Source organism: Pinus tabuliformis, chromosome Q (assembly GCF_031772625.1).
Source record: "Pinus tabuliformis cultivar Carrire ecotype Pingquan chromosome Q, CPIR1, whole genome shotgun sequence".
NCBI classification, from domain to species: Eukaryota; Viridiplantae; Streptophyta; class Pinopsida; order Pinales; family Pinaceae; genus Pinus; species Pinus tabuliformis.
Genome location: NC_142296.1, coordinates 1,135,166,544 through 1,135,182,668, shown reverse-complemented (window position 1 = coordinate 1,135,182,668; position 16,125 = coordinate 1,135,166,544). Strand labels below are relative to the sequence as shown.

At 39.3% G+C, this 16,125-nt stretch overlaps 1 protein-coding gene across 1 annotated transcript; it reads left to right on the top strand.

The window, feature by feature from the left end:
- The first annotated feature begins 411 nt into the window (after positions 1-411).
- LOC149223547 (uncharacterized) lies at positions 412-1,326 on the top strand. The gene has a single exon (XM_089387932.1). It carries the CDS (start codon positions 412-414, stop codon positions 1,324-1,326), a length of 915 nt encoding a protein of 304 aa, XP_089244058.1.
- The last annotated feature ends 14,799 nt before the right edge of the window (positions 1,327-16,125 follow it).

Below are 16,125 nucleotides of genomic sequence, written 5' to 3'. Positions count from 1 at the left end.
TCCTTAATGCTAGCTCCAAAGCAAATCTCAGACCAGATCTCCAGCCTTATGTGAAATTTCCTGTGGAATGGAGGGCGAGGAAATGACAATAGGTTTCACCTAATAAATTGGGAAACATCGAAAAGACCTATAGAGGAAGGTGGTCTCCAAATACGAGACCCTCTTCTTGCAAACGTAGCACTGGGATGCAAATTACTGTGGCAATTGCTTGATGAGCCTAGTCACCCTATCAACCAGATATTAAAATACAAATATCTCAAACAACAATCAATCAGATCCTTCATTTCGGAGAAAGCCCCTAAAGGAACGCAAGCCTAGAGGTTATGCAGCAAAGGTATCGAATTCTTCAAAACTCACATGTACAAAATTCTTGGGAATGGAAAAAACACTCTGTTATGGAAAGACAGAGTCATGGGACACCCTCCTCTAAAAGAAAACAATGAAATCACAGAGATAAGATTATGGCTACAATCAAAAGGAATCTGTAAGATCGAAGACATCGTTGGTTGGGATAACAGAGGAGAATGGCAACGCTGGAATTTCCCCAAAGCACCAGCGCATCTAGTCCCACAGTTACATGCTCTTAAAAAGGCGATTACAAATTTCGCTCCAGTTCATAGAGATGAAGAAGACACCTGGGGATGGGGGAAGACGGGTGTGTACACAGCGAGGCAAGGATACCTACAAATGCAAAGCAAAAAGAATTCGCCTCATCCGAAAGAAGTATGGAAGCAGGTTTGGGACAATTTTAGCATTCCTAAAATCAATTTTTTCTTTTGGACTCTATTCCATAACAAAATCTTGACCGGAGAAAACTTGTGCAAGAGGAACATAGCAGGCCCCCATCGATGTGTTCTATGCAAAAATGCTCTGGAAACTTCAGATCATTTGTTCATTAATTGTGAGTATGCCAAGAAGGCCTGGACTATCTTTCTGACTGGATTAAATGTGAGATCCTCAGCTCACTATACGATTGCAGATATGTTCTCCACTTGGAAAGCCAGTTACCCTCACAATATTGCTGGAAAATCTCTATGGTACAAGGTATGGATTGCTGCTCCAAAATACATATGTTGGAAGCTCTGGCTTGCCCGGAACGAAATCATCTTCAACCAAAATGAAATATCAGCAGAAAAAGTGGCAGAACAGGCAAAGAAACTCCTTCTAGAAACCCTGAATCATTCTTCAGTCAAAGATGACAACTCCCTTCGAACAGAGGAAAGGGCTTGGCTGGACGGTTTCTCATTCAACACCAGACCTTCAGCAATCACTCGGCCAACCCACAAGGAAAAATGGCAGATCCAAGAACCCGAGGATAGATTTTAGCAGTGGTGGAAATCCCAGGGCAAGTGCACTATCTTCTTTGACGGCGCTTCAAAAGGAAATCCAGGCACATCAGGAGTAGGAGGGGTAATCTACTATCCGAGTGGAGAAAAAGAAGATTTCAGTTGGGGACTAGGAACAAAAACCAACAATCAGGCTGAAGCTCTCGGTCTCTTAAAAGCCTGCCAATTAGCCAGAAAAGAAAGCCAAAGAGAAATCCTTATTTTTGGGGACTCAGAATTGCTGATAAAGGCATTAATAAGCAAGAAATGGTTAAAGGACCCTCCATTAAATAAACAGCTCTCAAGAGTGAACAGAATTCTGAAGGACTTCTCCTCGGTGCAAACATTTCATATCCTCAGAGATTTAAACAAGGAGGCGGACAGATTGGCAAATACAGGTTGCACTCAACAAAGTGGAATGATCAGCATAAACGCAGGCGCTTTGAAAATGGCAATCATCCCTTAACTAGGAGAGGAGCTCATGTAAATCCATGAATTGTAATCTGGTTGATTAGGCTTTGCCCAACTTGGAATTCTCAATAAAACACAACCGTTTCAGTTAAAAAAAAAATATCAAATTTGAAGGATTTTCGGAGTCATAATATTTATCTTTAATGCCATGGTTGGAAATTGTTGGAAGTTTTAAGTTTTTGGAAGTCATGATATTTTATATTTAATGTTATTGTTGAAAAATTATTGAAATTTTAAGGTTTTTTAGAGTCATGATATATTTCTTTTAATTCCATTGCCAAAAAAAAGTTGGAATTTTAATTTTAAAAAAAACATTGAACACTTCTCAAATTTAGGGTGTTTTTTCATGTTTATTGCATACAAATTTTAGTTTTTAATGCCATTGTGAAAATAAAATCAAATTTTAACATGAAAAAAATGAAGTTGATGAAACATCAACAATTTTCATTTTTGGGGTGTTCTTTTATGTTTATTTCACAAAATTTTGGTTTTTAATGCCGTTGCTATTTTTTTTTTTGATATTTTAACCCCTTGCCCCTACCCACACCCCCCAAAAAAAATTGTTGGTTCAACATCAACATTTTTTGTTTTTGAGGTGTTTTTTTCATGTTTTTTTGGTTAAAAATAAGGTTTTTTTGAGCTAGAGTTCTCGTTTTGAGTTTAGTTCTTGTTAAGATGGTAATTCTTCTTCTTTGATTTTTTCTCTCTTGCCTTCAAACTTATAAGTACAACCATTATAAAACCTTCTTTAGGAGAGTAGCATGAGATCAAAGGAACAAAGAAAATAATGAAAAAATTAATGATTCTTTAAAGGGTAAGAAATAAGATGCAATTTTATTCTTGTTAGTGTTATCTTCATTTGCATCTATAATACATGTGTAATGTGTTTTTCATTCTAAATTGAAATTAAAAAAATTACAACCTTTTTCTTAAGGAAAAAATCATATACACTCATTATTTCTTTTCAACAGATGAATGCACCAAAATTCAATGCTTGAAGTGAGCATTTAATTTATCATGGAGATACAAGAATACCTTCAACAGTGAATTGATTCAAAAAACAAAGTTTAAGTCCTCTATTTTTTTATTGATGGTAATCCTCTATGTTATTGGGAAGTTCACTTCAGTCCTGTATCACAATATTGCTACAGTGAGAATTTAAATTGGTTTAAGCATAAATGGATTGGGAAAGAGAATGAAAGAATTCATAACATTGTAGACATAATACAAGATGCAACATAACTAGAGTATTATACCATTGAAATACAAGTTGTCTAGAATAGTGGATAGAATGATGTTAACCTAGTGATGGTCTTAACTTATACACGAAATGAAATGTAAATACTTGCTCATTCAAAAAATATTAAAATACCTAAGAAGAAAATATTGTACGATAAAATAAAAATCTAACCCCAACATGCTAACATGATGTTAATGATTAGTGTGCATTGAAATAGATGAATGTTGACCCATTTAATAAAATAGGAGCCTCATTAAGCCCGCAGATTTTATGTCATCTTCTTTTTTCTTGGTCTCATTGGAAAGAGAATTTATAAATAAAGGTGGATGCCAAACTATTGGGTGTCAAGCCTCCAAAAACACATGGGAAGGTCTCTAAATATGTGTTGAAAGTTTGACTCAAAATATACTAGTATTAGGCTTGTTTCTTGGATGGCCCTAAAACCAAATCTAGATTATTTTTTCGCTCTTGATTGGTAATGATCTCCATTATGCCAAGTCCCTATATTAGATGTTAGTGGATTTTTGTCACAAGGGTGAGACTATTTAACTTTATGCTTGTGGAACAAATGGTATATGGAACTAGAATGACGAACCCTAGTGATATTCACATAAATTAAACCATAACTCATGCAAGATATGATATCCAACTATGCAAAATAAACTTATTTAATATGTATAAGAAAATTTAAGAAATGTGCATTTTATTAATCAAATGGAATGACAAAGTAGAACAATGCTTTTTAAAGAAGCTTGATGACGGAAAATGGGATCCAAGGCCACTCCTTAGTTTTGGTCCTTTGGTATGCTCCAACGCAACCTTGAATAGAAATGAAGGAAATAAACTATAGTATAGAATCAAGAGAAGAAAGGTCTTATTGTTATCACCAAAAATTGATCATCTAGCCATAACCTACTAGATTCCAGATCAAAGTACACCATGTAGGGCCAATTTTACCATAGTAAAATTGCTTTCACTATAAGAAATTACTTAATAAACTACATTTGTTAAGTTATTTATCGTTAAACCCATGAAGAATAATTAAATAAATCATTATTTATTTAACTGTCTTCTAGGAATAATTAATTAAACCATTGTTTAACTAATATTCCTTGTCATATTTGACCCCATCATGAGAAATAATTAGATAACTCATTATTTTTCTAGATAAATCATCTATTTATTTATTATTTCTAAATAAAAATATTTAACCAATTTAAATACTTTTTCCCTCCAACCAAATATAATACAATATTCCAAATGGGTAATTCTAGAATTTGGTTAGTAATATTTTATTATTTTCCATTATTCAAGAATAACATAATATTTTGTTATAAATTGGAAGGCTTTACATCCATTCTTAAATTTTGATCATTTTCATTGTTACACTCACTGTTGCAGATATTATTATTATCATTGTCGCTTTCTATTTCTTTTCATTCTTGAGTTCCCATTTGAGCTCTACACACATTTTGCTAGGTTTATACATTGTAGAGAGGATAGACTCTACAGAGCTAAAGACATTGATGATAGCCAAGAACCCATCCCACAAAGGGGCACTGGTAACATCGTTTGTTCCCTTCACAGGTGTCACATAATAAAATCTATTCTTTATATCTAGTTTTCATTGGTTTGTTGGAGTTATTTGTGCTTAATTCCTTATTTCATTTTGTTGTTTAACTATTTTTGTTGCATAGATCAGGACTTTGGCAGGTTTTGTTTCTATCATTTGCTGCAAATCCACACTAGTTTACAGCCATTTTTACTGTTGAGGCTATTTTTCATCCAAATTCTAAAGTGGTTTATTTTCGTACACCTTCGAGAAGAAAACACTCCAACATATGGTGACTTTGTTGTGTTTTTAATTCTGATTCAGAAACCTAGGTGACCTTTAGTTTTCAGCTTAGGGTTTTAGTTTTTTTAGTCTCTTAATGTTGTTTACTAGCTTTCTATCCCTAGATTAGTCAAATTTCTAACTTTTGAAAGTTTTATGGTTATTTCCGCAGGTGACATACACTAGTCGCAATAGAGATGACAACTCTTTTTGCAACTTGCCGCCCGAGAACCGAGGAGAATAAATCTCACTTTTCAGCCCCAAACCAGTGATCTGGAGGTCCAAAGCACATTTCCTAGCCCAAAAGGTGTGATCTCCCCTAAAATAGGTCAATACCTACGATTTTAGGGTTTTCAAGGATTTCTTCTGATCAGTTTTTGGGTTTTGCCAAGAGAACTCCGTTGGGTTGGTTGACCATTGCCTTAACCTACTTAGTCCTTGATCTACTCTGTTTTTGCTTGTTGAAGTGGAATTTAGCTCTCTAGGTCTTCTAGTATGCTTCCACCTTTGTAAGAGGAGTTCAACTCACTAAGAAGTTTGTGTCTTTGCAGAGCTTTCTACCATACATTTCATATCTGTACCTTTCTTTTTCATATCTTTAAAGATAGGTTGTTTCCATCCAAAGTTTCGTCTTGAACCTTGTTTAGTCATTTGCCTTAGGGTGATCTGGTCTTAATTAATAAACACACATATTTGCACACACAAGCACACCTTAAGCGAAGGGTGCTTTGTTAACACCGCCAAGCCAAGGCTTAACTTAATTAATTTATCTCCCCAATAGAGATAGAGACATTTTGTTTATCTCCCTTCACCATTTCGATGTCACTTGTGTCTTGCAACCATTATTCCACCAAGGCATTTTTTGTGGAGACTTTTAGGTCTTCATCCCCAGTTTCCTCTTGAACATATTATTCCTCCCCGCAAGGTTCAAGTTAGTCCTCCTTCGTGTCCCCATACTGACTCTTATTCTGGTTCATCTGATTCCTCATCCGATTTCGAGCCTCCTTCACCACATACCATCATCATGTTAGGACCCACTGTAGGTGTAGGAAACCAACCTGGTGGTAGTTCCTGTCCTACCTCGATAGTCACATCTAGCGGAACCATTATAGGAACCATCCCAACATCTCCTTTGCTACCTTTCATGGTTGGGCTAAGTCTCTGGTATTTTAGCTGGTTGATTAATGACCCCATACACCATGATGTTGTTTGGCCAACGATGCTCACTAAGATTCCCTCATACATTCCCAAGTTTGAGGGTAATAGTGTCATTTTATCCCAGTCACATCGATGCTTAAATATATTGCCCATTTTAATGTGTTTTCAGTTGATTTTGCCACCAACCAGCATACTGTTTTCAAACCCAATTTGGGTGGGGTTTAGATAGTTGATTTGTTGTTTATTTTCTATTTTTAATTTCAATTTATTTACAGTATTTTAGAAATATTTTTCTTTTTCTTTTTTCAAACATGATCTGGGCTTAATTAATAAACACACATATTTTCACACACAAGCACACCCTAAGTGAAGGGTGCTTGGTTAACACCGCTAAGGCAAGACTTAACTTAATTAATTTATCTCCCCAATAGAGACATAGACATTTTGTTTATCGCCCTTCACCATTTCCGTGTCATTTGTGTCTTGCAACCATTGTGCCACCAAGGTGTTTGTTGTGGAGACTTTTAGTTCTTCTTCCCTAGTTTCCGCTTGGAAATATTACTCCTCCTCGTAGGGTTAGAGTTAGTCCTCCTCCGAGTCCCCATATTGACTCTTCTTTTGGTTCATCTGATTCCTCATCCAATTCTGATCTTCCTTCACCACATACCATCATCATGTTAGGACCCACTGCAGGTGTAGGAAACCAACCTGGTGGTAGTTCCTGTCCTACCTCGATAGTCACATCTAGCAGAACCATTACAGGAACCATCCCAACATCTCCTTTGCTACCTTTCATGGTTGGGATAAGTCTCTGGTATTTTAGCTGGTTGATTAATGACCCCATACACCATGATGCTGTTTGGCCAGCTATGCTCACTAATATTCCCTCATACATTCCCAAGTTTGAGGGTAATAGCGTCATTTTATCCCAGTCACATCGATGCTTAAATATATTGCCCATTTTAATGTGTTTTCAATTGATTTTTCCACCAACCAGCATAGTGTTTTCAAACCCAATTTGGGTGGGGTTTAGATAGTTGATTTGTTGTTTATTTTCTATTTTTAATTTCAGTTTATTTACAGTATTTTAGAAATATTTTTCTTTTTCTTTTTTCAAACATGATCTGGGCTTAATTAATAAAATCACATATTTTCACACACAAGCACACCCTAAGTGAAGGGTGCTTGGTTAACACCGCCAAGGCAAGACTTAACTTAATTAATTTATCTCCCCAATAGAGACAAAGACATTTTGTTTATCTCCCTTCACCATTTCCGTGTCACTTGTGTCTTGCAACCATTGTGCCACCAAGGTGTTTGTTGTGGAGACTTTTAGGTCTTCATCCCTAGTTTCTGCTTGGAAATATTACTCCTCCTCGCAGGGTTCGAGTTAGTCCTCCCCCGAGTCCCCATATTGACTCTTCTTTTGGTTCATCTGATTCCTCATCCAATTCTGATCCTCCTTCACCACATACCATCATCATGTTAGGACCCACTGCAGGTGTAGGAAACCAACCTGGTGGTAGTTCCTGTCCTACCTCGATAGTCACATCTAGCGGAACCATTACAGGAACCATCCCAACATCTCCTTTGCTACCTTTCATGGTTGGGCTAAGTCTCTGGTATTTTAGCTGGTTGATTAATGACCCCATACACCATGATGTTGTTTGGCCATCTATGCTCACTAAGATTCCCTCATACATTCCCAAGTTTGAGGGTAATAGTGTCATTTTATCCCAGTCACATCGACGCTTAAATATATTGCCCATTTTAATGTGTTTTCAGTTGATTTTGCCACCAACCAGCATAGTGTTTTCAAACCCAATTTGGGTGGGGTTTAGATAGTTGATTTGTTGTTTATTTTCTATTTTTAATTTCAGTTTATTTACAGTATTTTAGAAATATTTTTCTTTTTCTTTTTTCAAACATGATCTGGGCTTAATTAATAAACACACATATTTTCACACACAAGCACACCCTAAGTGAAGGTTGCTTGGTTAACACCGCCAAGGCAAGACTTAACTTAATTAATTTATCTCCCCAATAGAGACATAGACATTTTGTTTATCACCCTTCACCATTTCCGTGTCACTTGTGTCTTGCCACCATTGTGCCACCAAGGTGTTTGTTGTGGAGACTTTTAGGTCTTCTTCCCTAGTTTCCGCTTGGAAATATTACTCCTCCTCGCAGGGTTAGAGTTAGTCCTCCTCCGAGTCCCCATATTGACTCTTCTTTTGGTTCATCTGATTCCTCATCCAATTCTGATCCTCCTTCAGCACATACCATCATCATGTTAGGAAAAAATGCGGGTGTAGGAAACCAACTTGGTGGTGGATCTTGTCCTACCCCGACAATCACATCTAGCGGAACCATTACAGGAACCATCCCAATAGCTCTTTTTCTACCTTTCATGGCTGGGTTAAGTCTCTGTGATTTTAGCTAGTTGATTAACGACCCCATACACCATGATGTTGATTGACCATATATGTCGACTAAGATTCCCTCATACATTCCCAAGTTTGAGGGTAATAGTGTCACTTGATCCCAGTCACATCGACGCTTAAATATCTTGGACATTTTAATGTGTTTTCTATTGGTTTCGCCACCAACTAGCATAGTGTTTTCAAACCTAGTTTGGGTGGGGTTTATATAGTTGATTTGTTGTTTATTTTTTGTTTTTAATTTCAGTTTATTTACAGTATTTTAAAAATATTTTAATTTTTCTTTTTTCAAACATGATCTAGGCTTAATTAATAAACACACATATTTTCACACATAAGCACACCTTAAGCAAAGGGCATTTGGTTAACACCGCAAAACCAAGACTTAATTTAATTAATTTATCTCCCCAATAGAGAAAGAGACATTTTGTTTATCTCCCTTCACCATTTTTGTGTCACTTATGTCTTGCAACCATTGTGAGACCAAGGCATTTTTCGTGAAGTCTATTAGGTCTTCATACCCAGTTTCCTCTTGGACATATTACTCCTCCCCACAGGGTTCGAGTTAGTCATCCTTCGAGTCCCCATACTGATTCTTCTTCAAGTTCATCTGATTCCTCATTTGATTTCGATCCTCCTTCACCGCATACCATCATCATGTCAGGACCCACTGTAGGTGTAGGAAACCAACCTGGTGGTGGCTCCTATCCTACCCTGGTAGTCACATCTAGTAGAACCATTACAGGAACCATCCTGATAGCTCCTTTGCTACCTTTCATGTTTGGTTTAAGTCTCCAAGATTTTAGCTAGTTGATTAATGACCCCATACACCATGATGTTGGTTGGCCAGCTATGCTGACTAAGATTCCCTCATACATTCCCAAGTTTGAGGGTAATTCTGGAGAGGACCCCACTAATCATGTCCTCTCCTTCCATATGTGGTATTTGTATAATTCCATCACCGATGACTCCATTCATCTTTGGTTGTTCCAACACAAGCTCACTGGAGATGATGCGAAGTGGTACATTGACCAACCCTCCGCTTCTCATTCCACTTTTTCGATGCTTGCTAAAGCATTCCTTTCATATTTTCAAGTACATGTCTGATACGACACCGGTATGGAGCTCTTGACCACATTTCATTAGTCCTTTGCCACCCGTCTTTTCCACCTTGTATAGGTATGGCATAAAATGAGGAGCATGTGTTGTGTTCCTTCCTTCAAAGACCGTGTCTACCTCGATTGGTTTCTTAGGACTCTTTTAGCACCCATTGCCAAAGATGTCACATCTCACTTTCCTTAAATAAAGGAAGAGTCTCTCAAAACCACTATGAGATATGACTTGATTTATGCTAAATCTGGTTATGTCTATATTGTTATACCAGACCTCTCTCATCCTAGTTGTGCCAATGCACTGGGGGTATCTCATGTCGCCAATGGTATCATTGGAGCTATTTCACATCCTTCATCGTATACTCAGTAGAGTTATTACTATCTGCAGGGGGCACTAGTTCCTCCAACACGTATCCCCCTCCTTCCAACAATGCGTATTCAAGACAAAGCAAATCTTATGTATTCACCCAACTACATCAATAGATGTTAGGGCTAACTAGTGCTCAACCTGTCTACCAGAATGTTGTCTCTTCACCATCTTACACCTATGCACTGTCAAGAACTCCAACCCCTCAGGTATTAACGTAACAGCCTCCCATGCATCCTCAGCCCCAGTAGCCACCACTCCCTCAGGGTCAAGTGTATGCACAACAGAGTGTGACCAATCCCAAAAATTCAAAGAAAAAGAATAAGTGGAAGGGTAACAAGGGTAACCAGGGTAATTAACCTAATCAACCCCAAGGGAATCAGCCTAACACAAACAACAAACAACAAGGAAACCAACCCAAGAAGAACAATGATGTTCATACAAACAAGCCTTGTGCATGTTGTGGTGTACATGGCCATTATACCCATGAGTGTCCCATAACCTCAGATGCACCAAATGTGGGAAGCCCAAGTAGCTTCTAGAGGTCAATTTCCCATGTAGCAAGCACCTCATAATCCTATGCTATCTCGACCAACCTGTTTACAAATCCTTTCCCTCAACAAGGATTTGTTACTACTCAACCTCAGCAAGGTTAAGTAGCCCACCCTCACCAACCTTCTGGTCCTAGTGACTACTAGATTCTCATGATGAATTCTGACAAGGTCAATACCTCTGATGTCAACTTACAAACTCGGTCGCATCAATACGACAATACATCGACTTCGTTCGCAATCTAGCCTAAAACCAAAGAGTCTATTGAGTCTCTTACAACATCAAATGGTCCTTTATAGATCCCTAAGCCCAAGGTTGAGTGAATTCCCAAGATCCCTAAAGGGCCATTGTGTCGTAATGCGACTTCTAACCGAGCTATCCACATGTACAATATAGTAGATGAATTGGCACAATCACATGCCACCATGTCGACACTAGAGGTCCTCCAGTCGTGCCCATCTTAAAAGAAAGATCTACTAACTGCTTTGGGTGTAGTAGATCCTTCAAATGATCATTTTATTGTCTTTCCTATTGATGCATCAGAACATCCTCCATTATCCTCATCCGTTTCTTTCCAGATACCAATTCGAGCCCATAATGCCATAATCTCCTGATGCATTATTGACGAAGGTGCATCCACCTGCGTGATGTTCGCTTCCATTTGGAAGCAACACAAGTCATCTGAACTATCCCCATCTACCATCACTTTGCATGCTTGGGACGGTCACCCCTCCCAGCCTCTCGGCATGTATCACAATTGTCCAGTGACTCTTGCGGGCAAGACTATTTTTGTAGACATTGAGGTTATCGATGCCCCTCTAGATTACAACATTCTATTTGGTTGTAGTTACACTTATGCCATGTCAACTGTCATGTCTACAGTTTTCGCAAGATTTCCTTCCCTAGTGAAGGGAAGATCTTCATTATCGATCAGTGGAGGTACTACGAGTCATCATCCTTGACCTCCCTTGAGTCCATTATATCATCGATGTCCGAAAAGCAGTCTACCACCCCTCTCACCAGTGTTTCACCTGGAGTCTACAAATATTCCACCTTGTTGGGTTCTTTCCTTGGTCTTGCCCCTCCCATCACTGAGCCCAACTCATTAAGTGTTTGCATGTTACAAGCATCAAGGGTTTCTCAAAAGCAGTCTAGTACCTCTAATCAATAGTCAGTTCCACATCACCTTGTTGTCGTGACTTTAGCCAAGCCATCAGGATCTACCCGTCCAGGACCTCCTCCTTTTGTGGGTGCCTCTCCTTTGTTCCCACGAGTAAATCTTCCTCCAAGTCTTAACCATCCAGGAACCATTCCACCCAAGCATTATCCTGTAAGACATATACCCTTCTTTTTTCCTCCTCTTCAAATCTTTTCTGTCCTTGTCATGGCTTCGTTGAGTCTCCCTAATATGACTTTGGGGATCCCGGTATGGTACATTGTTCCTCCAATGAGAACTCTACCTAGTCACTGAGACCTTATCATGCTTTTACCCTGGTTCAACTGGTCCCTACAACCCCTATCATTGCTCTAGTTCAACCGAAATCTCAACAGGAACCCACTCCTGTTGCGAAAGCATCCAAATAGGGGGATAAATTCAAGAAGAAGGAACCTAGGCACACGGTTCCCTAAGCACCTCCAGCTCCCAAGCCTCCAAAGTTGACACCTTCATGCACTTTGTGTGATGTTGTTGGACATGCCACCAATAACTGTCCTGAACTTCCTCACCTCAAACCCTTGGTTGACGAAATGTTCCTTGAATCTAACATACCTGAGGTCCAAGTTACATTACATAATTCAACCAAGAAACTTAAATCATTGCATACAAATCACCCATGTTCTTTGTGCGATCATTAAAACCACTGTTCCCATTGTTTCCCTCATCTTGACCAATTTCGCAATTGCCTCCATGTGCTTCGTGACTTCGAGGCCACTCATAGTGGATCATCTACTCCTCTAACTATGAATTTTGGTACCACTAGTACACCAGAATAGGGGGAATCTAGTCCCACCATTGTGATCCCTCCCCCCGATGTTGAGATGATGGACTCCACAATCCATATCCTTTACTTGTCATCATCCTTGAGGTCCTCGTACGAAAACCTCTCTGAGGTTCCCGTTTGTGCTTCTATCGAACCACCGTCACTAGAAACCCAAGTCTCAACATCAGTAGATCTTCCATCTACTAGCTTATCTTCTACCATTTCAGATGATGCATATGTAAACCTTCTTTCTTGGGATGATGCACTAGGTACTGCTGCCACATCATGTAGTTAATCTTCCTCCCATCCACCCATCTTCCATTTTGATGAGGACATCATGGAAGCCATGACTACCCCTGATTACTGTTGGGACGATATGCACCATAGTGCGCACTTCATCACATATTTTCGAACCCATAAGTTTTCCCCCATCTTACTCGTGATGATAAATGATGTATATGATACCAAGCCCCTCGCTATCTTCTCATTTGCGATGACATTTATCGTCACAGTGTTGATTGTATCCTTCGTCGTTCTCTCACTTGTCATTATGGCTAGGACCTTACATCATTAGTAAGGACTTGGGTAAGTGGGAAAATCTCGTAGAGGATTTCAAAGGCTAACTTCTTCGTAATCCTCATAATGCACTCTACATTAAGAGATTTTACCCATAGCATATCCCATTGATTTGTGTGTATTTATTTATGTCTTGCATTTAGGTAGGTTTTATCATCTCTTTTGTTGTCTTTTGCACCATTCATATGGATACATCATCCACGCTATATATTGGTTATGTTGACGATGTGAGTCGCTTCTCTAGGAATCTAACCTCAGAAGCATGGGCCATTTTCACCCCCTTTCATACGTTGGTCCATGCTAGCAATGTGTGGTTGGATCTTCCACCAATAACCAAGCTGAATATGATGTAGTGATAGGTTTGTTAGTCAATTCCCTTGCTCATCGCATCCTTCATCTACATGTTCGGTTAGATTCCTTGTTTCTTGTCATGCAATTGAATGGTGTGTATCATGTGCATAACCAATTCCTATATGAATTAAGTTGTTGGTATGTGAATTTGTAACCATCACTTTCAGTCATGTTCCTAAAGCCCAAAATAACTATGTAGATACCATTATAAATAACATTCTATATTGGCATTTATCACATGTATACCACAAAAGACAACCATAAAAAAAACACATGGAGAACCACAATCTTCATATAAAAGATGCATAACCACATTATGTATTGACATATAAAAATAAATGTGTTTGGAGTCTACCACTCTAAATATATCTGGTACACCCATAACATATTGGGTGACACACAGGCCCCTGCATCTCCTTCTCATCCTTTGGAGGATCTCATACGAAGTTGGGCTGAGATGCTTGAATCCCTCTCTGCGCACTCAGAACATAATGGCACTCCAAAAAATCCTCCTGCTAGGGGGCATCATTCCCACCTTTTCATACCAGATCAGTCCCCTATATCACATATGCTTGCAGGTAGTATCCCATGCTTGGGGGCATGATGGTTTTCCCCTGGCCATCTTGTCAATTGATTAACATAATACTTGGCTTAGATCCCACCAAATCTAGGTATGGTTGATTATCCTCCCATTCCTTGGATAATTTTTCCTACCAGCCTCTTCGGCGACCCATATTCACATTGCATATCGTATACATTTGATACCATATCTTCAAATATTCTACTCGGTGTCATGCCACCTTTACGACATAGTCCCCATGTTTGACTTAGCGGGTGAGGATGATTCTAGACCTCCTCTATGTTATAGACATTTTTGGGCACTTCAAACCCAAGCATAAATGTCCATAAACCAAGGGCTCCTAAGTCCCTAAAGGTGTTGTTCCAACCCCTAAAATAAAAAGGTCAACTGATTACAGCATCTCCCAGAAGTTCTCCATGAAAAACTACTCAGAACTGGTCAAAACTGGACCATTTCACCTGCTCCATAGGCAAAGTGCATTGCATCCCACTAGAATACACATAGTAGGTGTGATGCATGTCAAAAAACCCTTCTATGGGGTGCGATGGGCGAGAAGGGACAAATGGCAGGGTCAATCCGTAAGGTGGAGGAGCATGGAATCTTCCAGAAACCTCTCCTGTGACACTTGCCTCTCTGAATTCGACCAGGGATGAGTAAGAGATCATCAATCTCCAAGTGGAATCAAGAACTATCAGAGAGAAGACACTAATAAAATCTCAAAAGCTGACTCACCTCCCTTGCAGACATCTATATATGGATCCCTCATCCCAGAGATCTAGGGGCTAGAATTTTGTATCTTGTAAGGAAGTGCTGTTGGTTTCTTAGTGCAATATCATAGTGTTGGGTGATATAAGCTTTTCATGAGGTGAAGAAGGGATTTCTTGCTGAGAGGATGATGCTGGGTCAGAACAATTGGTTGTAATCCTCTTTTCTCTTTCTTGATTATGAATAAAGCTATTCAAGTTTTCCTCCACATTCTTCTATGATTGATGATTTATGCATTTGTGTGGTCAATGTACATCTGATCCTATATTGTTTATGATAATAGATCTATGTTCTCGGATAGTGTTATGCTACTTTGATTCTACAGGTACTCCTTGAAGCTGGGTAGACAAGGAAGCAAGTGGCAAAGACCTACCAGAAGAGAGAGGAATCGAGCAAGGAACCAAGCGCAAGACAGAGGTTGGTCTCCTTATTCTTCTCTTATCTATTTCTCATAAAGGAAAACGAAAGTAGTTTTTAGTGTGTTTGCTTCTAAGGTAGCTACCAGCCTTAGTGGGACTAGCAGCTCTGTATAGACACTAGTTTTCTCGATAACAAAATGGTGACTCCACTGGGGAGGAGGTGCCTCACCCATGAGGAAGCCGAAAAAGTCCTGAATGATTGCCATTCAGGCGCGTGTGGGGGGCATCAATCTGGTTACGCTACTGTGCAAAAATTTTTACGAGCAGGATACTTCTGGCCATCAATGTTCAAAGATTGCATAATTGCAGTCAGAAGTTGCCATGCCTGTCAAAGTTTCGATAGCAAAACCAGAAGACCACCCACACCTCTGCAGCCAATAGTTGCTGTTGGGCCATTCGCCAAATGGGGCATTGATTTCATGACATGTAACCCCACCTCGACCGGGGGGCATGGGTATATCATAGTCGCAGTGGACTATTTTACCAAATGGGCTGAGGTGATGCCTACATTAGATAACACTGGTGAAACACTGTCCTTTTCTTTTTCAATCATGTAGTTGCCAGATTCGGCATTCCACAGGCTATAGTCACAGATCATGGATTGCATTTTTACAATCACATGATGGCCGAATTAGCTGCCAAATTAGGGTTGTCTCATGACAACTCTACTCCATACTACACGCAGGCCAATGGACAAGTTGAAGCAATCAACAAAGTCCTGAAGCGCATGTTGCAAAGGATGATTGGAGTCCACAAAAGGAGTTGGCACCTGATCCTATACTCGGCCTTGTGGGCATACTGAACATCGGTAAGGAATGCAACCGGGTTTACACCCTTCCAACTGGTGTATGGCCTAGAAGCAATCTCACCAGTTCAGTGTGAAATCTCGTCCCTCAAATTCGCAATCGACCTTCTCCCCGGAACTTCAGAAGAGGAGGCTCGTTTCTTGGAACTA